Raw genomic sequence first — 25,115 nt, 5'->3', positions numbered from 1 at the left:
CCCTCATGGGCATGAAAATAGTGAAAATGTTTGAACATGTAATTATAAATTAAAAGGAAAATAAAATTTCAACTATAAAACCTTTCTCAAATTGGGTATTAGAGAAAAGCTCTGAAAAGTCATTTAAAATGAGAAATAAAGGATGAGTAGAATGGTGGCCCAGGTTGAAGAGCAAGTAAGTAAATTTTCAAAAAAGGGAAATAAATGAGCAAATGCCTAGTGCATTCTAGGTCAGTGACAATACAATACAGTATACAAAAGGGGAAGAGAAACATAAATGATTCAGCCATGGAAGGTAACAAAAACAAAATTATGCAGGGCTGGGCTTCATAGACCACATGCAGTACTTTATTATCTGTTATTAATTATAAGATGTAGACATTTTTTAAAAGCAGAAAATGAGCACGCGCATATATATACACACATATATAGTCATAAATTTTTCATAAAAGTTCATTCCCTTTTATTCAGAAACAACCATTTGTATGTATCTATTGCTTTCCTTAAATTTCATGGTGTGTGTGTGTGTGTGTGTGTGTGTGTGTGTGTGTGTGTGTTATATGCATCTAAGTGTGGTATGTGTGCATGCAGAGGCCAGAGCAGGACTCTGGGTATTTTACTGTATTAATCTCTCTGAATTAGTGCCTTGAGACAGGGTTTTTCACCCACCAGAAGCTTGTCATTCTAACTAGGTTGTCCCTGACCCAAACAATGGGGTTCCAGGCAGGTGTAGTCATGACTGGCTTTTAATCTGTGTGCTAAGCATTCTAACTTAGGTCCTCTTGCATGCAGAGAAAAAATTCTTAGTCACTGAGCCATCTCCCCAGCCCTACATTTTATGCTTCAGTTGTATGACATAATAAAAGCTACTCAGGACATCAATGAATTAACAACAAAGCTAATTACAGTGAACTACCAAATAATTCTTAGGTGTAGCCAGAAAATAATGAAAAGACAGCAGTATTTTTGTTTGTTTGAGATAGGAACTCATGTATCCCAGGCTGGCCTTTAACTTACTTTTATAGCCAAGGTGGCCTGAAACTCTGAAGATCCAGAGTTCACCTCCTGAATGCTGGGATTACAACATGTGCCACCAAGCCTGGCAATAGTACTGTTTGCTTGTTTTTAAAGACAGGGTCTCACTCTGCAGCCCTGGCTGGCCTGGATCTCATGTAGAACATGCTGCCCTTGAACTCAAGAGATCTTCCTGCCTCTACATTCCTGAGTGCTGGGATTAAGGCAGGAAACACCATGTCCAGCAATAATCAGTGACTTCAGTTTATATTTTGCACAAGGTTTCAACTTATAATAGTTTAAAAATTATTAAATTTTATCTTTTCCCCTTATGCCATATTACCTTGCGAAATGCTGACATAAGAGGTGTGATTTTTCGGTTGTCTGCTGCATCCACATCAGCACCTGCTTGCACTAGCAATTGTACTACATCAAAATGACCACCATTGGATGCCAGCCAAAGTGGTGTATTTCCCTTCTTGTTACGAACATCAATATGGGCTCCCCTATAAACAAAAAATATCAACAGTATGTTTACTATAAGAGGCTGACATTTTATGGTTATGATTTCTTTACTATACAATTTGTTTTTAAAGTCACTTTTAAAGGTCCACAGAAATCGAAAGGGATCATTGGAGTTCTTCTACATGTATCAACAGAAATTTACTCACCTGTTAATCAGGAGCTCACAGAATTTGTAGTGGCCTTTGTCTGCTGCTATTGTCAAAGCAGTGTCTCTTGAGGAAGGCACAGGAGGAGCATTGACATCTGCTCCTTTATCAAGGAGAACTCTTCCAACCTCTGCATATCCTCCAGAAGCTGCTTCCATCAAGGGGGTAAGACCAGTCTGTTTAAATCAGTAAAGAATGCAATGAAATTATGTAACTTCTTTTCAATTGTAGTAAATTAGCTTTGTGGTAGCTCCTATAATCCCAACTCTTGGGAGGTGGAATCAGAAGGATCAGGATCAAGAGCTCAAGATAATCCCTAGTATAGACCTCATGAAATCCAGTTCCAACAGCACCCAAAATAAATAAACACTTGAATAAGTAAATCTTACTAAACACCAAGTGAGAATTGTTAGAATTAATGAGGCATGCCAGAGTACACTCACTCATAACCGTAAACAAGAAGGAAAGCAAAGCCAGGTGCCAAGATACCTGAACTCAGCTCTCAGGATGCTGAGGCAGGAAGAGTGAGTTTGAGGGAGCTAGAATTACAGAGTCAGTTTGCTCATTCTCTTACCCCATCCCTTTGAAGGAGTCTTACTTATATAGCCCAGAGGGTTCTCAAACATGAAGTCTTCCTGCCCTAGCTTCTATGATGTTGGAATTTTAAGACTATGCCACCATGCCTGGCCTGACTTTTTATCAAAGACACTTCTTAAGCCAGGCATGGTGCCTGTAATCCATGCACTAGAGAAGTAGAGTCAGGAGGTTCAGTTCAAGTCTAGCCTGGGTTACTGTCTCAAAAAAATCCCTAAACCAAAATGAAAGAAAACAAACAAATGCTAGTCTCCAAACAGTATGCATCATTCTAGGGCTTTTAATTAATACTTGAAATTGAAAAGGAAAAGGCTATCTTTTGTATGTCACATGACCACTGCACCCATGAAATCACAGCAACAGTGGCTACCTACACAAGACTGAACCATCAATATTCCATCATGGATGGCAGGGGGGCTCATAAGGCTACACCCCTCCCTGAGAGTTAATGGCTTCTGGAAGAGAAGAACTCCTAGTCCTTAGTGATGTAACAACTGATAGGTAATGTGCCTTTGCTTATGTAAATAACCCCCACCCACCCATGCTCATGAAAACACACACACACACACACACACACACACACACACACACACACAAACACAAAAGTGAGTGTATGTGTGTTGGTGAGATGGCTTAGCAGGTAAAGGCATGTGATAACAAGTATGGCCACCTTAGTTTCAATCCAAGATCCACATTGTGGAAGGAGAAAACCAATTACGTCAAGTTATCCTCTGACTTCCACACATGACCTGGCATGTGCTTGTGTACACAGGAATATACACACAAAGAAACAAATGTAATACAAAATGTTTAAAAAGGAAACAGGAGAAGGACTTGTTGGGAAGAAGGGGTCCAGTAGGAGAGAGAAGAGGATATTAGGAGAGGGAACACAATCAAGGCAAATTATACACTGCATGAAAGAGTGAAAGAATTACCCCTCAATTTCTTTGTAGAGTCCACCAGTGTAACAATCAGCTCTGTGTTTTTATTTTGGGGAAATGTTTGACTGTTGATGTAATTTCCTAAAATTATTGGTCTGTTTGTATTTTCTTATAAATTTTTTTTATTTAATTATTCTGTATATGCGTTGGAGAAGATGCTCATGCCATTGCACACATGTAGAAGTCAGAGGACAGCTTTCAGAGAGTTCGTCCTTTCTTTACACTATAAGGGTTCTAGGGATCTCAGGTTATCAGGCTAATAGGTAAACATCCCTACCCACTAAACCATCTCTCTAGCCCCCAAACTTTTTGTTTGAGACAGGTTTTCATGGTATTGCAATATATTTTAAGAATATTAACTGAGGGACTGAAAAGATGGCTCAGCAGTTAGGAGCACTGGCTCCTCCTGCAAATGATCTGAATTCAGTTCCCAGCATCCACATCATGGCTCACAACCACCTGTAACTACAGTTCCAGGGAATCTGACAAGCTCTTCTAGCCTCTGCAATCACCAGGCATGTACATGGTACACATATACACATGCAGACAAGCATTCATACACATTAATTTTAAAAAAATAAAAAGGCTGGGAGTGGTAGTGCATGGCTTTAATACCAGAACTCAGGAGGCAGATGCAGGAGGGTCTCTGTGGCCAGCCTGGTCTACAAAGAGAGCAAGTTCTAGGACAGCTACATAAAGAGACCCTGGCTCAAAAAAAGACTGCTAGAAATGAGACAGATGAACTTTTCATTCAGATTTTCCAATCTTAAGTGACATAAGGTTTCAGTTGTCATCTCATTAAAAAAAACTTCCACCTAACTATGTAAGTACCTAATATTTCAGGGTAAAGAAAGTCAAAGTACTGCTATTTCTAAATTCAAAATAGTCATGAATCTCTCAGAATTTATCATGGTTAAACTAGATTTTAGTTGTCCAATTTTATAATCCATGAAGTTTTTTTGTTTAGGGTTTTTAGCATATTAAGTGTATGTGTCATTAAAGATGATTTTTAAAATGTTAATAGTGTGTATCACTGGCACTGTTTAATTCCCTAAACACGCACTGGGGATGAGCTGAAATGCCATACTTATTTCTATAAAACTGAAGCTGAAAATGTTGACAAATTATAAAATTTCTTACCTTTGCCCTATGTTCAACATTGGCTTTGCGGTCCAAAAGCAAACTCACTACTTCTGCTCGGCCCTGGAAACAGGCCAGCGTGAGAGCTGTGTTCCGATTGGTCTCTATTTGTGCATTAATATCTGAACCCATATCAAGCAGCAATTTCACTGCAGGAACATGTCCATTCATTGCAGCCAACATCAGAGGAGAAATACCTAGTTTACTCCCAGTCCTAAAGAAGAAATGTGCTCAGAAAATTAGGATGATGCCTTGTTTTTTAAAAAAAAGCACAACAGATGAAAATGTCAATAAAGAAAGATTTCTAACCTAGATGAATAGATCTGTCTAAATCAGGAATGGCAAAAATCTCATAATTTAAAACATAACTTTTGGGGAAACTGCGATAAGGATGTACTATATGAGACAAGAATAAACAAAACAAAACAAAACAAAACAAAACAAAACATAATTCCCACTTAAGATGGTTAGCTCTAGAGTTAAAAGCTCAGCAATCATGAATGGTAAGATGAAGGAACACGTGATACCTTGAATTAATTTCTGCCCCAGCATTAAGCAAAATCTTAATAATATTCACGTATCCTCCAGATGCAGCCAGACTCAGTGGTGTATAATCAGACACATTCCTATGTTCTTTATTGGCTCCTCGGGCCAGCAGCAAATCTACCACCTACAAAGTAAAATATGGACAGAGAAACCAAGTTTATACCTAGTGCTCAACTTATAATGAAGGAAACACAAATAAATAGAACCTGCAATTTTCTTGTCTAAATATCTGACATTTTAAATATATTTTATTAGTTCTTAAGTATTAAAATATCAGTACTGGATAAAGGGATTCAATTTCTTTTTTTGTGGTGGTCATATTTGTTTTTGAGACAGGGTCTTGCTTATGCAGCCAAGACTGACCTAAAACTGGTAGCAATTCTCCTGCCTCAGCTTCCTAAATGCTAGGATTATAAATATACACCACCATGCCCAGCTGAATTTCATATCAGTAAGTTAAAAAATTGTGAGCCTGTGTGGTAGCTCATGCTTATAATCCCAGCTCTCTGGAGGGATTAGAATCAGAAAGATTGCCTCAACTTCAAGGCTACCCTCAGCTAAATAAGAGACTCAAACAAACAAACAAATTCGGAGTGTTGTGCTCTGTGCAGTGGCACACACTTGTAATCCCCATGCTTGTAAGGTGAAAGAAGGAAGATGAAGAACTCAAAGCCGGCCTTAGCTATAATGAGCTGAAGGCAAACCGGGGCTACATGAGACCTTGTCCTAAAGACCCACGGCCAGGCAGGGAAATGAAATTCAGAGCTTCAAAATCCCAGTTATAGTGAAACAAGACCTTTTCCATTTGTCAATTAATGAGCATGGATTTGCATTTTATACATGTTAGAAATGTACTTGACGGAATGCCAATAAATGTAGAAATAAAGACAATTCGTATTTGTCTTTATGGGTAAAAACATATTCTTTTAAAAGGTATGTGCTATTTCCATTATACTTAAATAAATGTATTTCAATCCTCAAAAAGTCTATGGCAATGGTTTTCGACCTGTGGGTCGTGACCCCTTTTCAGGGGTTGAGCGATCTTCTCACAGGGGTCCCACATCAAATATTCTGCATATCGTAGCAAAATTACAGTTATGAAATAGCAACGGAAATGATTTTATGGTTGGGAGTTACCACAACATAAGGAACTGTATTAAAGGGTCTCAGCATTAGGAAGGTTGAAAACCACTAGTCTATTGAACTTGTAAAACACATGTGTTTTACATGTAATTAAAATATTGATCATGGGGCTGGAGCAACAGCTCAGTAAAGAGAATCTACTGCACTTGCAGAGGACCCAAGTTCAGTCATTCCCAGTACCCAGATCAGGCAGCTCATAATCATCTATAACTTCAGCCTTAGGATTTAATCTTTGGGCTCCATAGGCATTCACATGCATGTGAATATAAATATATATATATAAACATATATTTAAAAAAATCTCAAGGCTGGGCAGTGATGGCACACGCCTTTAATCCCAGCACTCAGGAGGCAGGGCCAGGTGGATTTCGAGGCCAGTCTGGGCTATAGAGTGAGTTCCAGGAAAGGTGCAAAGCTACACAGAGAAACCTTGTCTCGAAAAACCAAACCAAACCAAACCAAACCAAACCAAACAACAACAAAAAACCCTGGAAAAAGTAATAAGCATATACACATTAAAAACTATAAGAAAAATATTTACGAAAGAAAACTAATGTTAACCTCTTGACGTCCACCAGAACATGCCAAAGAAAGTGGGGTATCCTTAGTCCGTTCAGACTGTGCCTCTATATCTCCACCTTTATCCAAAAGGATCTCAACAACTCCAGCATGCCCTGCTGTTGCCGCCAGGATCAGTGGAGTAAAACCTAAATTAGAAAATAAAAAGTTCTAACAAATCTGTGGTTTTTATTTATTTTAATGCCGCTGTTCTCCAATTCCCTTTTATTTTAATTTAAAAGACTTCAGGGCAGATACTGATGAACTATTTAGCATCAAACTGCTCTAAACTGTAATTTGTTAATGTTTAAAACACACAAACACTTGGCAAAAGGAAATGCTAAATCAATAAAAACTATTAAAATTTATACCCCCAAACCACCTCAGGATTAAAGACAAAGGCATCCACAATTTGTTTTTGAGCCTAGGGCCTGAAGGAAAAGAGCTCAGTCCTGCTACTCCATCACCTTCACTAATACTTTATATTTTGTTTTTTAATTTTCAGAGAATTATTTCGTTGTACAGATGAATGAGTCTGGCCACTGTCAATATAAGAACTACTTCTTCATAGCAAAAATTCTACAATTTCGGGAGTGTGTGTAAATACTTAGATTTATTTGTCAGTGATGTTTCCTACCTTTTTTGTCTCTGTGCTCAATTTTAGCATCTCGTGCAATGAGAACAGATACAAGTTCTTCATGACCACCTGCACAGGCCAGTGTTAAAGCTGTGTCATGATTGCTTTCAGTCTAAGAGGAGAAAAAAATATTTATTCATGTATTTATAAAAGAGTTCTCAATAAAAAATATTTCTTTCCCTCATAAATGTACAATGACAACTTTTCCTTCCAAAATAAATTAGAACATGTGAAATAAATTTATATGAAATCTACTTACATGTGCATCAATGTCAACAGAAGGATACACAGGGGGCATGGATGGGGAAACCATATTGCTTGGAGTCTGAGAACAGGATTCGGGTGTAGGACATTCTGTGGTCTGAGAGGGATTGTTTGAACCAGCAGGCACTCTGGTACTCACAGCTGAAAAATAATGTTTATATTGCTAAATTTCACTTACATGAGTAATAATACTGTTTGCACATAGAAAAACATGTAAACAGAAATGTCCATATGAGTAACATACTATAGTGAAATCACAAGCTTTGGAGTCAAAAGAACCTATATTGAATGACTTTGTGAACTCATGCAATTAATTTAATTAATTTAACTTATTTGAGCCTCAATTTATATGGACAATGAGGATAAGAATAGTGCCTACCTTGAAAAGTTTCTGGGAAGATCACATGAAATAGTAAGTGTAACTGAGCACAGGGCCCGTTGTTAGTGGATATATAAAAAATGGTGGCATTTTATACTGCCAATAGGGAGTATATTAATTCTTAATTTAAGAGTTTTTAGCTAGGTATAGTGATCCATTTGTAATCTTGGGTCTCAGAAGTCTAAGGTAAGAGGACCACAAGTTCAAGGCCAGAGTGGGATACCCATCACAAAACAAAGAATGCATATCTTAGTTTGCAAAAGTTAAACAAATATTCTGAAAACAATGAAAAGGGACAGGGCAGGCAACAAGTTAGATCACTTTTCCCATAAACAAACAGCAGGGAATGTGTTTTTTAAAAATCAGCATTTACTTTATTTTTTAATTTTATTTATTTATTTATTTTGAGTCAGGGTCTGACTATATACAGCCCTGGCTTTCCTGGAATTCTCTATGTAGAGCAAGCTGGCCTCAAGCTCAAAAATGCCTGCTGGCATTTTTAAATTAAATTAGTCTTGGGGGGATAGAGCGGGGGGTGGGGGGGTGGGGTGGGGTGGGGGGGGGGTGGGGTGGGGGTGGGTGGGGGTGGGGGTGGGAGTGTGCACCACTTAGGTAAAATCAATTTCTGAAAGTCAAACTATTTTTAAAATGAATAGTAGAAATTTATATTTGAAATCACAAAATTTGGAGTTTGAAGTTTTGAATGGTGATAGACTCCAATAATTCTAGTACTTGGGAGGTGGAGGCAGGAAGGCCAGGAAGGAGTTCAAGGTCATCCCCAGCTACACAGCAAATCCAGGGCCAGCCTAGGCTTCATGAGACCTTGTCTCAGAAAACAAACCCAGATATTGTGGTGTTTGAAAACCGAAGCTGAATATTATATATTTTATGTCTCTTATATCTTTGTCTCATGGAGGATGGAGTTTTGACTCACAAATAGTTAAAAAGATGTTAGCAGTTTGTGAGATAATATATTCAAAGCACTCAACAGTGCCTGGCACAAAGTAAGTGCTCAATAAGTGTAAAACAAGACATTTTACAATACTTGCAGTACTATTACTAATACAGTGAGTAATAGTACTGCATTAGAAAATAAAAACTGCTGGGCAGTAGTGGAATATGCCTTTAATCCCAGCACTTGGAAGGCAGAGACAGACGGATCTCTGTGAGTTCAAGACCAGCCTGGTCTACAGAACAAGTTCCAGGACAGGCTCCAAAGCTAAGGAGAAATCCTGTCTCGAAAACAACCTCCCCCAACCACCAGGGGGAAAAAAAAAAAGAAAGAAAAGAAAAGAAAACCATTACTGTTTAAGAAAGAAAAAACTCGAGGGAAAAAAAGACATACAACCAATAGTATAGAAAAAAATGAAGCTTCCATGATGGCAACGAAGCCTATAAAGGACGAACTTAGTGATTTACTAGATCTTTGAAATTTTAAAGTCAGAGTCTCCTGTACTCAAGGCTGGTCTTGAACTATTGCTCCTCCTGCTCTACCTTCCAAGTGTTGGGATTACTGGTATGTGCCAATCTCAGTTTAATTTAGTAGGCTTAGTAAAATTTAAGATGCCTAGATTTGCTTCTGCATGAACCATCTCCTTTACTTTCCACTGATATATAAAACCATCTTGGCAATATAAATTCCAACAACTTTATTCACCACGAAAGTAACTTTTAAGTATCCGGCTATAAATAGGAATTATTATAATATCATAAACTTTTGTTTCACCTAAAAATATGCACAATGGACACAAAGCTTTACAACTTTTTGTCATGCAACGAAAGAAGAAGATAATGTTACATCTCAAAATACCTGATATGCTTGGAAGACAGGTCCAAAACAACAACCCCCCAACATACTAGATTGATAGGTAACCCTTACTGACAGATTTACAGTGGTAGGTCTTATAATTATTAACACATACCTTAGAAAAGAATTATATTTCTATCAGTTTATTCATGTCATCTTTTTTTTTAGTGTTTTAAATTTTTTAAAAGTATTTGCCTAGCATGGAAAGCTAGAATGTGATGTTATGAAAGACTCCTTTACAGAACTTACTTTAAAAACAAACAAAAAAGACCACTTCCTGTGTATTTAACAGCTCTATTACCCAAAACATGATATTATGTTTTATACATTTTTATACTACATTATCCTAGGATATTATCTCTGTAATAATGACAATCAGAACCATTCCATGGAAAGTGACTTTAATAGGATTAATTACAAAGTTATAAAGGTTGTATTATAAGAACATTATACTTTAGAACCATGACATTTTCATAAATTTTAAAACATTTCCTATCTCTGAACAAAATGTCTCTTAAAATGACAAAAACAGACAACTACAACAAAAAAAAATCAATATACAATCTGAATTAAATTTTTACACTGTTCAAAAGGAGGGCAATAGAAGAACCAAGTATAGTATTTTAACCTGACTTTTATGAAACCAAGCAATATTTTGCATATGGTATGGAATAATAATAAATCTTAACATAAAAATTTTATTGCTACTAGGTAGGCAAAATATGTTGCAAAATTTTATCACTTAGTGGACATGGTGCTACCCACCTGTAAATCCTAGTACTTGGGAGATAGAAGCTAGAGTTTAAGTATCAGGAGTTTAAGGCTAGCCTGGACTACATGAGACCCTGTCTCAAAATCAAATAGGAATCCCAGGCCTGGTAGTACTAGTTTGTAACCCAGTTGCTCCAAAGGCCAAGTCATGAGGATCACAAGTACAAGGCCTGCCTGGATATAGGGTGAATTTAAGCACACTGAACAACTGAGTGAGATCTTATTTTAAAATCAAAAAACAAACTAGGCTGAGGTCATAGATAGAGGACTTCCCTAACATTTGTGATGTACTGGGCTAAATGACCAGTAACTCAAAAAAATAAAACAGCAGAAATTTTTATTGCTATCAGATAAAACAGTTTCATTTTAATTAAAAACTAAGTAGCACTTTAATCCCAGAACTCAAGCAGGTGGAACTTACAGATTCACCTGCCTCTGCCTTTGAGGGTGGGGTCAACCTGGTCTACCAGAACAGCCAGGGCTACATAGAGAAACCATGTCTTGAAAAACAGAATGAGGGCTGGAGAGATGGCTCAGAGGTTTAGAGCACAGGTTGCTCTTCCAGAGGTTCTGAGTTTGTTCCTGGCAACCACATGGTGGCTCACAACTATCTATAATGAAATCTGGTGCCCTCTCTGGCAGGCAGGGATACATAAAGACAGATCACTGTATACATAATAAGTAAATAAATCTTTAAAAAAAAAAAAGAGCCGGGCGGTGGTGGCGCACGCCTTTAATCCCAGCACTCGGGAGGCAGAGCCAGGCGGATCTCTGTGAGTTCGAGGCCAGCCTGGGCTAACAAGTGAGTTCCAGGAAAGGCGCAAAGCTACACAGAGAAACCGTCTCGAAAAACCAAAAAAAAAAAAAAAAAAAAAAAAAAAAAAGAAACAAAATCAAAGCTTAAAAATAAAATATTAACATTAGAGGTAATTATTATTTTAAAATATCTTATAAATCCCTACAAAATAAGATTTCCTAATTCTTTTGTAAAAAGACTTATTTTATTTTTATTTATTTTATGTATGTTATATATGTGTGTGTCATATGTATATTCAGATGCCTATAGCTAAAATTTTGATCCCCTGAAATTGGAGTAGTTGATCTTTGTGTGTGTATGTGTGTAAGAGACAGGATCACACTATGTAGCCCTGGCTGGCCTGGAACTCTTTATGTAGATAAGGCTGGCCTTAAACTCACAGAGCCATCTGCCTCTGCCTCCTGAATGCTAGGATTAAAGGCATGTTCCACCATGTCCAGATCTATTGGTGACTGTGAGCCATCTGACATGGGTACTGGGAACTGAACTTGGGTCCTTTGGAAGGATAGGACATGCTCTTAATCTCTTAGCCATCTCTCCAGCCCTAAGTTTTTATCTTTCAACTTAACAATGATCACTCAGTGTCACTTAAAGCAAATCACATTAAAACTGTAATTTAAACAAATGCATCAAAGTGCCAACAGTAATACTGTATTAGACACAAAACTATATTAAAACTCACATACATATCAAATCAAGAGCAACTGTTATAAGAAATAATAGAATTTTTAAGATAAATTGCAGAACTTTTATTCAAATCACTAATGCTCACTCTCTCTTTTTATTTATAAAAGTCAGAATCTTGCTGGGTGGTGAGGGCACACATTTTAATCCCAGCACTCGGGAGGCAGAGCCAGGCGGATCTTGGTGAGTTCGAAGCCAGCCTGGTCTACAAAGTGAGATCCAGGACAGGCACCAAAACAACACAGAGAAACCCTGTCTCGAAAAAACAAAACAAAACAAAACAACAACAAAAAAAAGGACAGGATCTTACTATGTAGCTCTAACTGGCCTGGAACTCGGATCTGCCTGCCTCTGCCTTATGAGTCCCCAAATTCAAGGCGTGTACCACCATGCTCGGTTTCAACTAATTTCTTAAATATGGCTGAATTGAGGGAATTTCTACACTTAAGCACTTACTAGCAGTTCCCCCTATTACTTCACTTGCAAAGCAGATGGATGTAGATTTACTAAGGGTGAGAAGGAACTCCTGAGTCTGGAAATGTACAAGGGGGACACTCTCTACTTCCCTTCTCTAAGCTTCAGTTTGCAACAGAACTGAGGTAGGAAAATCTGTTTCATGGGAGGATTTAAAACAGCCTGAGATGGTGCAAATAAAGTAACTACCACAAAGCTTGTACATGGTAAGTGCTCCATAGGTGTAAATAATTGATATTTTTAACCAGTCCTCTTTACATATTAATGAAATTTTTATTAAATGCTTTCTAGAATTGCTCAACAGTTAAAACTTTTGAATTTCTTTAAATTGCTCTAAATTTCTAGTCCTAACTTTCTTTTTTCTTTTTTGGTTTGTTTTTAACCTAAGCATATTTTCCTTCCTTTCCTTTTTGTTTATTCGAGACAGGTCTTGTATAGCCAGGACTGGCCTTGAACTTGACATATAGTGAGGATGACCCTGAACTCCTGATCCTTCTGCTCCTGCTTCTCAGGTGCTAGGATTACAGGCGTCAAAAAACCCTGTCCAAGAAGGGATTTAAAAAAAAAAAAAAAAAAAAAAATTCAAGAAAATAGATAAATGGCTATTAAAACTAATGAAAACTGACAAAATACAAACGAAAAATTAGAAATAACAGATCTAATAACTGCTTCCATGAGCATATGTACAATTCAAATTTCATATTAATTTGATATACATTTTAATTTTTGAGATCGCTTGCTATTACGGTAACTACTAAAAGCCTAGTGCTTTCAAAGAAGGAGACTGGGGGTACCATGTTCCTAATCAAGATTAAATATCCTGTTTAGGACCATAGAGAGTATGACATATTAGCTATAGGCCAAGTTAATAAACAATTATAACATTTATAAGTTATTTATGCAAACAATTCATTAATTATCATGAAAATATTTTGAGAGTAGAACAGCAATAATGAGAAAACATTCTTAAAGAGGGAAATTTATATTTCTTATGGAAAGAAATATATATATATATGTAGTCTCCAAAGTGAAACTTTAAGATACACATTATTCTCTCTTTCACTAATGAGAATAAATTTAAGTAGAATTAATTCTGTCTATGGCTTGCTCCATAACCCTACTGATGTGCTCAAATGTTTTACAGCTATAGAATTAGCTATTAAGCTTGTGTAATTTTTGTCACTGTCAATTAAGAAAATTAGACTTGGGAAAAATAATTTTAAGTGAGACATGTCATCATCTTGATGAATACAATTATCTCCATGCATTTCAAAACAGATAAACTTCATAAAATGGAATTTTATTTATCAATTTAAAAGTTAAAACTTATTTAAAATCTGATGAGTAGTTAATGTCAAATATATACTAAGTTTTATTATGTCAATTAACATATAACACTAAAAGATGTTTTCTAAGGTAATTTCTTTTTAAAGTTTCATATGAACTCTGTAAAAGATTATTTCTATTTAAAAACATTTCAGTGAAATAAAAACTTTTAAGAAACATCTGTCATAATTAGTATAACATTAACTACAAGTTTCCTTTAGAGCTGTTTCTGTTAAAGTAAATTTGACTTAAGAAGCTCTATAAATCAAAAATATAAAAATTCAATTTAAAGAATAAAGATCCTAACCCCTTAAAATATTTCCCAGCATTTGAATTTTAAGAAAACTAGACATTTCTCTTCTGAACAGTACTACCCATTACATGGCAGAGGAGCCTCAAAGGCAAAATGACATCTATAACCAATGGAAGTAACACATATAACCAATAAAATTTTCTGATTTAATCTTATTCCACATTTGTAAAGATTCAGTAATGATTAGGAAGACTGAAGGCTCACGAAAGAAGAAAGGAAACTGGGATAGTATAATTGGGGTAGGAAGGGGAGGAGAATATGACAAGAGGAAACAGACAACAATAAGGAAAAAAATGTTGCAATCAAGAGACAGAGGACTGGCCTGCCTTTGAATATCACTCCAGCTACATCTTAGTTCTTGGTCTTCATCCACTGTCAACAGCCATTCTGGCTGCAACTCTGAACTGGGCTCTCATGGAGGTGATACATTCACCAGCCATCTTTAGGAAGGTAAATGATTAATTGCACTGTTTTCCCACTGCTGCAAGGACAATGAAAGGGAAAGTAAACTTGTGCACCTCATTTCATATCTAGTTGTAATTTTCCACACAACAATAAACAGAAACATACACTTTAAGATTATTAGTCCTTCTTCGTTCTGTGTGTATGTGCATGAATGCGCATGTATGCATGCACACCCTTCAGTGTGTCTTATGCTTGTTCATCAAGAGTTTACACAAAAATTCCACTCCCTAAAACATCAAGTACAAAAGTTTAAATGTACTTTAATCTTCTGAACACAAACTCTATACCACGGAATGTTCAGCTTTTCCCATTTAATGAGAGATAACTAAATTGGTCTAATAACAAAAAGCAGTGTCATTTAAATTTCTGATGTCCAAACATGAAATTCACAGGCAAGAAAATTAAATGGGTAGCCTTACCTGCATATTTTTAAATCATACAAGAGATTCTAATGACTGCTCCTATCCAGGAAGTAACAGAGTGGCTTTGATAGCAAATTTCTTTATCTCTTTGTCTTTGAAATGTGTTTGTTTGTTTGTTTTTAAATAGAAAAGGGGAAACACCCTTAATGTGTTAGTGCTATTGGACTTAATCAAATTCGCTTTCAAAATTCCTAAGGAATCCAAGTAATTTTACAAAGACAATTCTAATATAGAGAAATACAAAGTCTTTTGTTTTTGAAGGGGCATTTAAAGAAGTTGAGCACACAGATTAAAGAGAAAGTATTTTAGATATGTTTCTTAACCCACCTGCTATCAGGTCATCAAGAGTGTCGGTAAGCGTCTGGGCTGGAGTTGCAACCATGAGTCCATCTGGCTCTTGTACTAACAGCCCCTGCTCATGTCCAGCAACAGCAATCTGAGGCTGTCCTATGATCTGCTGGTTACCTGATACTTTCTGAAGCACAAGAGAATTTGTCCCATTAGAACCTAAGTCACTGGAAAAGTTACATTGTGGAGATGATAGAGGCTGGACTGGGACAAAATCAATTTGTTCTGCTGATGGTGGAGACTGTTGCTCATCACCAATACCATGATCTTTAAATAAGACTGTATCAACCTGGGGTGATTCTGAAGAGTGATCCTCTGGGAGACTGCCTTCTTCTTCCCCTGCCAGGGAGACTCCTCTATGAGCGCACTGCTGGTGTGGAGACTCTGTGTCTCTCTGACCTTTGGCTTCCAAGTATTCTTTGGTAAACTGCTGCTGTGTTTTCATCTGCAATTGCCTTTCCACTTTCTGCAGTTCTTTCAGTATTTTCTTCTTCTTCTGGACTTGTTCTTCTCTGTTCTTTTTAAGTTCTTCTATCTTATCCTTGTTCAGAGGCTCACCTTGAATTAACTCCAACGACTTAAGCTGTGCTTTTTCAATAGCACTAATTCTTTGTCCCAGTTCATTCAGCTTGCCTTCAGTCTCCTCTACTATGCACTCCAAAGGCTGGTATGGGTGAAAAGGTGGCAGTAGGTCCTGATCTGCTACCTGCAGGGAACTGGACTTCTGCTTGGATGCACCTAAGCACATGAAAAATGTTTGAAAAAGTGCCATGCTAAAAAAAAGAAAGAAAAGAAAAAGAAAAGAGAGAAAGAAAAGAGAAAACAAAAACAAAACAACCAAAAACCAGAGTCCCCAAAACAAAAACACACACACAAAAAAACATATCCCTCCCCTCTCCCAGACTTCCTTCCCCAAACCATTGTAACTAACGCTATAGGATGATTCAAAAGTCACACCAGTGTAAGGTAGATTAAACCTGAACCATCTCATCTGTTTTCACACAGCATAAACTGGGATGTTATCAACCCAAAAACTGAATTTAAAAAAATCTACTTTTAAGTGTAGAAGGATTTTAGAAATTATGATGGGACAAAGAGAAAAAAAGAAAAAAAAGGAATCTCAGAATTTTGCTGATCAGGTTGGACTTTTTAAATCTAGCTAAGCATGTTAGCACACACCTTTAATCCCAGCACTCAAGAGGCAAGCAGAGGGGTCTCTGTGAGTTCCAGGGAAGCCTAGTCTACATAGTAAATTCTAGGTCATCCAGGGCTACACAGTGAGTATCTTGGCTCAAAGAAAAAAACAAAAACAAACAAACAAATAAAAAACCCAACAACAAAACAAAAGAAAAACATCTAATATAAACCAGAATAAAAATGGCATTCAGAACAATATTAATATTAGTTTAATTGCTCGTTCAGAGTAATTATTTTAGGAATAATTATACAAGTAAAACTTACTCCAAGAGAACAAAATAAGTCAAATATTTTTTAAGTTGGCAATATAGTTCTATTCTTATATTAAAATACAATGTGAAATCAGTTTCTCAAGACATTATCTTCTTTAGACAGGCATGGCAGCCCATATGCCTGTAAAGTCAACACTCAGAGAACAGAGTAGAAGAATCAGGGATTAAGGGTTATACTCAATTATATAGCAGAATTTGAGGTTAGCCTGAGCTACCTGGAAATTGTTCTCAATAAACCAAAGATGAGTCTTTATAAAATTCCCCATTAAAAAGTCTAACATTGTTATACCTAAACACTGTATTAAACTTCTACCACAAAGGATAATTTAAACTAATTTTAAATAAACCTTCCAAATAATATCCACCTAATAGAGTAACAATGAATGTTATTAATAGGGAGAAAAAGCAGATATTCCATATAGGAATACTCATATTGAAACATAATTTTTAAAAAGAAAACATTATTTAAGGTTATTAAATATATTTGTTCCTCCCTTATAACAAGTCTGCTGAAAAGTAATTATTAATAGCCTTAAAAAGGATAAATAAAAATTTTGATGTACTTCTTGACTTGTTTGAGCAAATTCAGGAACAACTAGGACTACTTGTGGGGGAGAGAGGACAAATTAATTACCAATGCATCTAACAACATAGATGAAACTTCAAAAGCATTGTGCTAAATGAAGATGCCAGACACAAAATTATATACTGCAAAATTCCACTTACATAAAATTTACAGAGAAAAGGCATACATAAGATAAAAAAGAAAGTAGTAGCCTTGGGGTATGGCAATGAGAATAAAGTTCAAATGCAAACAGGCAACAGATCTTTTGGGGGCAGTTAAAACTAAGTGGGAACTGTGTGGAGTAGTAAATGCCTGAAATCCCAACAACTAGGAGGCCTAGGCAAGAGGATCAGGACTTTTGAGACTAGCCTGTGCTACACAGTAAGACTGACTGTCTCAATGTCAAGAATAACAACAATGAGGACCCCTCGAAACTTGATAGTGATGATTGTCACTGAACTTGGCCAATTTACCAAAACATACTGCACCGCATATTTTAAAATGAGTGAACTTCACAGTTAAAAACAATAAAGCTGCCGGGCGGTGGTGGCGCACGCCTTTAATCTCAGCACTTGGGAGGCAGAGGCAGGCGGATCTTTGTGAGTTCAAGGCCAGCCTGGTCTACAGAGCGAGATCCAGGAAAGGCGCAAAGCTACACAGAGAAACTCTGTTTCGAAAAACCAAAAAAAAAAAAAAAACCAATAAAGCTATTTTTAATTTAAAAATTTTTATTTACTTAATTATGTGTATGGATGTTTTGTCTTCAAGTATGTCTGTGCATGCCTGGAACCCATAGAGGCCAGAAGAGAGGGTCAAATCCATTGGAACTGGAGTTATCAGAGCTTGTGAGTAGCTATATGGGTACTGGATATCAAACCTGGGTCCTCTGCAAGAGCAACAATTGCTTTATACCACAGAGCCATCTCTTCAGTCCCCAGTAAAGTTATTTTCTTTTTAAAAAAAGAATTGGGTAAAATAGCTGACTCTTCTCCTGAATTGTAGTTAACATTAAAAACCACAAGTCATTTAAAATTTGTTTTGTTCTTTTTGTGTAATTTTGAGTCTCAGTTGGCTGTCCTCAAACTCAATCTCAGGGCTCCAGTATCTTGTGTGCTGGAGGTCAAGCATACACCATCACATTCAAGGATTTTTTTTCTAACATTTTATGTATGTATTTGTTTGTTTGTTCAAGGAGAGGTAAAAGAAGAGAGGGAGAGCATGTGTGTGTGTTCATGTAACAGCATATTGTGGAGGTTAGAGGACAACTTGCAGATGTCAGTTTTCTTCCTTCTACCATGAAGGACCCAGGGATCAAATTTAGGTCATCAGGCTAGGAGGCAAATGTCTTTTCCCTGTGAGCCATTTTGCCAGCCCCCACACAAGAAATTTTAAAAGAAAAATCACCTTATACCAAAAATCATTCTCAAGTTTAAAAGACTTACACACTAAAAGAAAATAAGAGATCTTAGAACTACATGCCAGGCCTGATGGCACACACTTATAATACTAGTTCTATAGCAAACTGAAGGAAGAGGATATGGAATTCAAGGCCAACACAATTAAGACCACATCTCCAAAAAATTCAATAAAAAAACTTTAGGTAGTTCAAACATATGCAGTACATGTTTTAACTTACTAAAAGGATCCAAGGTTTCCCTTTGGTCAGAAGACCAGTTTCACTACCACATTGCAATCACTTTCAGAAGCTTACTTACTCCCTAATACAAATTTAGCAAAGCACATCATATTGAATTTCATGTTCCTACTTGAGCAAAGTGGTAGGAAAAGACTATTCTTTTAGAGCAAAAGCCATTAGATTTGAGAGATAATTTGATTAATACTTTCATAAGACCTTAAAGGAGCCAAATGTTTTAACAATTAACGGAAATAAAAAGGGGGTAAAATTAGAACAAATAGCAATGTATAAATTCACTAGCACAGCAAGTAAAACTTTCAGTTTCATGAGTAAATGTAATGACATAAGCAGAGTAAATGTAAAGACTCAGCAAAGATTGAATATGCCTTAAAACTTTCATAATATAGCTGTGCTTGCACCAGGATTAAGGCTGCCCAGAAGGTAATTATGACTACATTGGACATTCACAGATAAGATGATCCAAAACAACTCACTGTATTAGAAATAGTACTAATAGCACACTCAACTGTATTAGAAATAGTACATGGAATTAAAAGAAGCATTTCATAGAACAGAGAAGTACATATAGAACATATGTAGCATTAAAAGGGTATTATGTGGGGGCTGAAGAGGTGGCTGCTCTTCCAGAGGACGTGGGTTCAGTTCTCATCACCCATGTTGGGTAGCTCACAACTGCCTGTAACTCTGGTTCCTGGGTTCCAACACCTATTCTGGTGCTCATGGGCATTGCATGCACATGGTATGCATAAATACACTCAGTTGAACATGCATGCATATTAAATAAAAAAAAAATTTTTTTAATGTATGACAATGGGCCAGCAAGATGCCATAGCTGCAAGCCTAATAACTTGAGTTTGATCCTTAGGGCCTATGTGATAGATAGAAAGAGAAAACCAACTTCCTCAAGTTGTCCTTTGATTTCCATACATCATGACATCTGTGCATCTGCACGAACATATACATAACAAAATGAAAACATAAAAATTAAAATATAATGCATAAAAAGCAGTTGTTCTTCAAAGAGTCAATAGTTGAAATATCCAAAGCTAGGGAGTTAAAACTGTCCAGACAGGGACTCATCAAAGCACTAACACAATCTATAATTATTTCCATAAACCAAGGGTGGTAAAAACAGTATGTCACCTGAAGCTAAAGAGATACCAGTTAGTGGGTAAAAATTTTGACAAGGGTTCATTTGACAACAAAAATTTAATATGAGGTAAGTATTAAAAGACGCCAGAAAATAAGATTTCTAACCCCTTCAAACATTTCCCATTGTCATATATATATATATATATATAAACATATCAAGTACAATTTAGAAGTAGAAGGAGTCACCATCTCTTTTGGTTTGGCTTCTATCCTATGCTTTTTGTTCCCTCTAAGCTTTTCCCCCTCTAGTAAAAAAACTAGAAAAGTATGCACTAGAAACGGGTCTATAGCAGTTTGAAATCACCTTTATTGCTGGGTTGTTTTGTTTGTTTGTTTGTTTTTTCAATTTTCTGTTGCTGGGGACTGAACTGAGGGTTTTGTGCACGACAGGCAAGCATTTTTCCATTGAGTTACATCCCCAGATCTATGCTTCTGTTGCATCGTTGGGGAGGGAATTCAGAGTCTTGTGCATGGTAGATGTTTTATCACTGAGCTACACTCCCCCTCCACTGATGTACATTCATTAACTTATTTATTTTTATGGCCAATAGGTAAGTGAGATTCGCACCTGCAAAACATTTAGCCTTCTATTGAAATGAACTTAATATTATTATTTTCAAGTCTATACCAATGAATTAGTACAATGTGCAATTTAAAAAAAAATGACCAAAGAAAAACATTTAGAAATGTTTTAACATAGAAATCTCTTAACCAAGATGTCCAAAGATAGACCGTCTATGTTACATGATAACAGATTCACCCAATCTATCTCTTTTTAGTAAAAGTAGTTATAAGTAAAAGCACATTGGTAAGTTTGGGCATGCATAAACTTACATAAACATGATTACATGAATAAAAATTAGTAGAGATATTAGTAAAGCTTACAGAAGAAAATTCAATTTGAATTACAACATACACAAATTTTTCTATATAGTTTAATAATTTCTCATAAAGACACGAGAGTTCATGACACTGACTCCAATAAACAACTCTGGAGGTGAGGCAGCACACATTTTCCCTTACACCTCTGTTTGGGTCTCTCTAAACACTGTCAATCTGAAGTACAACTTTAAAAACTGCTCCTTTAAAGACAGTCTCACTGTGTAGCCCTGGCTGCCTTGAAACTCTCTATGGGGACTAGGTTGGCTACTAATTCAGAGACCTACCTGTCTCTGCCTTCTAAGTGCTGGATTAAAAACAGGTACCATCACATCAAGCCTTTTTTTGTTTTATTTTGAAACAGGGTCTTGCTTGTTTGTCGTCTAGGCTAGTCTTGACCTGACAGTGATCCTCCTGCTTCAACTTCGCCTGTGCTAGGATTAAAGAATGTGCTACCATGCCAGGTTCATTACTATATCTTGATTTCTTTAAAGTACATATTATATTTTAAATTATACATTATATTCTTTAATTATAATGTCAGTTTCATTTTTGAGACAATCCCATGAGTCAACCCTCCGTGACCTCCTTCCTCATCCTCCTGCTTGCACTCAGTGTGTTTGCGTGTCCTCCCCATACACACACACACACACACACACACACACACACACACACACACACACACACGGCATGGGCTGGGGAGATGATTTAGTCAGTAAGGTGCTTGCTGTGCGAGCATGAAGACCTTAATCTGGATCCACATAAAAAGTTAGGCATAGCAGCCCAAGCCAGTAATCTCACCAATGGGGAGGAAGAGACAGGAGGGTCACTGGGGCTGCTGGCCAGCTAGCCTAGTCACACTGGTGAGCTTCTGTCACTGATCCTATCTCATACAAAAATGAGGTGGAGAATGACACAGGAAGAAATCAACACAGAGGAAAGTAGTGAGCATTGTATAAGAACTTGTAAGACAAAGAATATGGACTTCAGATACACTGGGAAAATAAGAGAAGGGAAAATAAAACAGAACAGTTACAATGACAAAATACTAGAACTGAGTGTGATTAATTCAACTCTACACTTGAAGTCTTGAAAGAGAAGGAAGTGACAAGTCAGAAGGAAACGGTAACAAAGTACTATAGTTCACAGAACTATAGCACTCTTTTATAACTAAAGTTCACCTCTCAAGAAGGTTTAAGCTACACAAAAGATGTTGGGGTAGGGGTATATATCTCAGTAGTAGAGTATTTGTCTATTGTGTATGAAGTCCTGTGTTCAATACTAAGCACCACAAAGAAAAAGAAGATAACAAAATCTAAACTTATACTATTAGGAACTGAACCCAGGGCTTTCTACATACTAAGCAACGCAGCGAAGTGTACTTTGACCTTCCCATACACCCCGTGTGTGTGACTACACACATATACACAAGATAAATACAATGTAATTTTAAAAACTTAACATATCTTTGTTTTAAGATGGACTTTTATATCTAACCGATCCATGTCCATTGTATACTTTTACATCAAATAGCCCCTTTTATTTATTTGTTTATTTGCTTACTTACTTATTTATTTAGAGACAGACTCTAGGTATGCAGCCCTGGCTAGACTGAAACTTGCTATGAAGACTAGGTTAGCCTCAAACTCACAGAGATCTGCCTGCCTTGCAAGTGATGGAATAAAGACTTGCTTGTATCACCACACTCGACCCAAAGGACGTTTTCATTCTGAAAGATTTTATTTTTATTTATGTGTATGTGTGACCATGGATGTTAGAAAGGTCATTGGATCTTCTGGAATTGTAGTTATAAGTAGTTGTGAGTTGCCCAGCATGGGTCTTGGGAAACAAATTCAGGTTCTCTGGAAGAGTAGCAATCTTAACTGCTAAGCCACTTTCTAGCCTCCAAGTGACTTAAAAAAACAAAACAAAACAGAATTTACAGGGACATATATTCTATGATGAGTCTGATTTTTTTTAAACTAACCTGACAGCTTAATCCAATATATTATCACACTATATTCCCTTTATAATTGTTAGGCAGCTAAGAGGAAGTGCCCAAGTGTTTAGATACAAATGTTAACTACTGTCCTTCTTTAATAATTTAGTAAAATAAAAGTGTCTTTAGGAGGTTAGTTAATTTTTATACCACTCAGTAAAACAGTAAACCAGAATGGAAGAAAGAGGTGGATTCCTAGTATAAGGTAGTTTCTAAGCAAAAACAGTGCTTATGAATATCAACATAAAGATCACCACCCAAGGTTTTCTGTTGCTTACATATTTAGTTCTAGATTTAAAATACTCCATGTCCTCTCTGAACAGTTTGTCTAGATTATTTTTTGGTTATTTTGTGGCTTTGTGTGAACTTTTAAAAGTGATTTCCTATTAAATACTGAATTTCTGAAGCTCAAATTCTTACAGTCCTTTATAGGGTTTAGTCATTCAAACACAAAAACAAACCAGGTACAGGGACATGAACCTGTAATCCCAGTATTCGGCAGGCAGAGACACGAGGATGGTGGAATTATCCTGCACCACACAATGAGACCCTCTCAAAAAACCCAAAAAACAGAACCAGTAAAGCAGCCCAAAAGGCAAAGGTGGTTGCTGCAAGCCTGGTGACCTGTGTGATCACTAGAACCGAAGTGAAGTTGGAAGGAGAGAACCATTCCACAAAGTTGTCCTCTGACCTCCACACATGTACTATGGCACATGTATTCCCACACACACATCATGTGAACACATGAACACAGTAATAATTTTTTAATCTGAAAAAACAAAACCAGAGGTACTTTAAAATATTTTAGAAAAGGGTGTTAGCTGGTTATAATGTTCAGATTCCTTTAAAAATGTAAGTTATATTTGCTAAGATTAAAAATAGCAGGAAGACAGGCATGGTGGCTACATTAACAAATACTTACATATCTAATTGTGATTTTAATAGTCTTTTATCATACACTAAGATATATTCATAAAATTTTTTATGTTAAGTTTTTTGGGCAGCAAGTATTGATAAAATCCAGGCCTCATGTATGCTACATAAGTGTTTCACCACTATGTAAATAGTTCCAACTCTTATGTAGTTTTTTAATTTAATTTAATTAATTAAATTTTTTGGTTTTTCGACACAGGGTTTCTCTGTGCAGCTTTGGAGCCTGTCCTGGAACTCGCTCTGTACACCAGATTGGCCTTGAACTCACAGAGATCCACCTGCCTCTGCATCCCAAGTGTTGGGATTAAAGGTATGTGGCACCACTGCCTGGCTCTTATGTAGCTTTTAAAATCCTAGAAATTACTTCAGCAAACTCAGATATTACAACATATAATTATCAAGAGAAGATACTTTATATCTACAAATGAAAAGAGAACAAAACCAGAGAAGCTTAAATCCTTCAAACAGAGTACACCCTTCTTAATAATCATTTGGGGCTCACACCTATAATCCCAGCACTCAGAACACTGAGGTAAGAGGATTGCATAAGCAGGAGGATAGCCTAGGCTTCAAAGAGAATTCCAGGCCAGCCTGGGTTACAATGTAAAGCCCTGTCTTAAAATGCCAAAAAAATAATTTCATTAACAAAGTCATCTGGATTTTATTCATATACATTTTGATAATTAATCATCCAAATTCACAGACTGATAATCATTTGTTCAGGTTCACCTATTCCTGCACTATATAAACAAGTGCAATTCTTTCAACCTTTTTCCATTAGCTAAATTAATGCTGTAAAGATTTACTGAGGTAACCAGCACACAATTTTATTATTACACTACAGTTTGGCTAAAATATTGTCAAATAAAAGCTGGGTGTGGTAGCACATGCTCATATCTCCAGCACTGAGGCAGAAGCAGAATGATTGCCACAATATCAGGCCCAGCCTGGTCCAAATACTGAATTCCAGGCTAGCCACAGCTACATAGCAAGAGCCCGTCTTGAAAAACAAAACAAAAGCTATCAGGTAGGAAAAAAAAAAAAAGGTTTGACAATTTTTTCTCCTTTAATATAATAAGCAGCTTAATTTATTTCTTAAGTAATTTAACCGATGGAAAACTACATCTAGCAGTATGTTAACAGGAAA

At 36.5% G+C, this 25,115-nt stretch overlaps 1 protein-coding gene across 11 annotated transcripts in view; it reads right to left on the bottom strand.

Moving 5' to 3' along the window:
- Ankhd1 (ankyrin repeat and KH domain containing 1) overlaps window positions 1-25,115 on the bottom strand; it is a 118,000-nt gene that overhangs the window by 31,212 nt on the left and 61,673 nt on the right. For 7 of the 11 annotated variants that reach the window (XM_052741917.1, XM_052741913.1, XM_052741916.1 and 4 more), the window contains exons 15-22: window positions 15,294-16,052; window positions 7,504-7,649; window positions 7,245-7,356; window positions 6,611-6,756; window positions 4,888-5,030; window positions 4,361-4,574; window positions 1,686-1,861; window positions 1,358-1,520 (exon numbers count right to left, since the gene is read on the bottom strand). In XM_052741917.1, coding sequence (XP_052597877.1) covers window positions 1,358-1,520; window positions 1,686-1,861; window positions 4,361-4,574; window positions 4,888-5,030; window positions 6,611-6,756; window positions 7,245-7,356; window positions 7,504-7,649; window positions 15,294-16,052 — 1,859 coding nt within the window. Of the gene's footprint in view, window positions 1-1,357; window positions 1,521-1,685; window positions 1,862-4,360; window positions 4,575-4,887; window positions 5,031-6,610; window positions 6,759-7,244; window positions 7,357-7,503; window positions 7,650-14,406; window positions 14,561-15,293; window positions 16,053-25,115 lie in introns of those variants that run through there. The other 4 variants (XM_052741921.1, XM_052741922.1, XR_008219125.1 and 1 more) reach the window with 3 other exon arrangements.

The sequence above is a fragment of the Peromyscus californicus genome, unplaced genomic scaffold (genome assembly GCF_007827085.1).
Source record: "Peromyscus californicus insignis strain IS unplaced genomic scaffold, ASM782708v3 Scaffold_17__1_contigs__length_78620276, whole genome shotgun sequence".
Classification (NCBI taxonomy): domain Eukaryota; kingdom Metazoa; phylum Chordata; class Mammalia; order Rodentia; family Cricetidae; genus Peromyscus; species Peromyscus californicus.
This window is presented reverse-complemented; position numbering and strand designations above follow the sequence as displayed.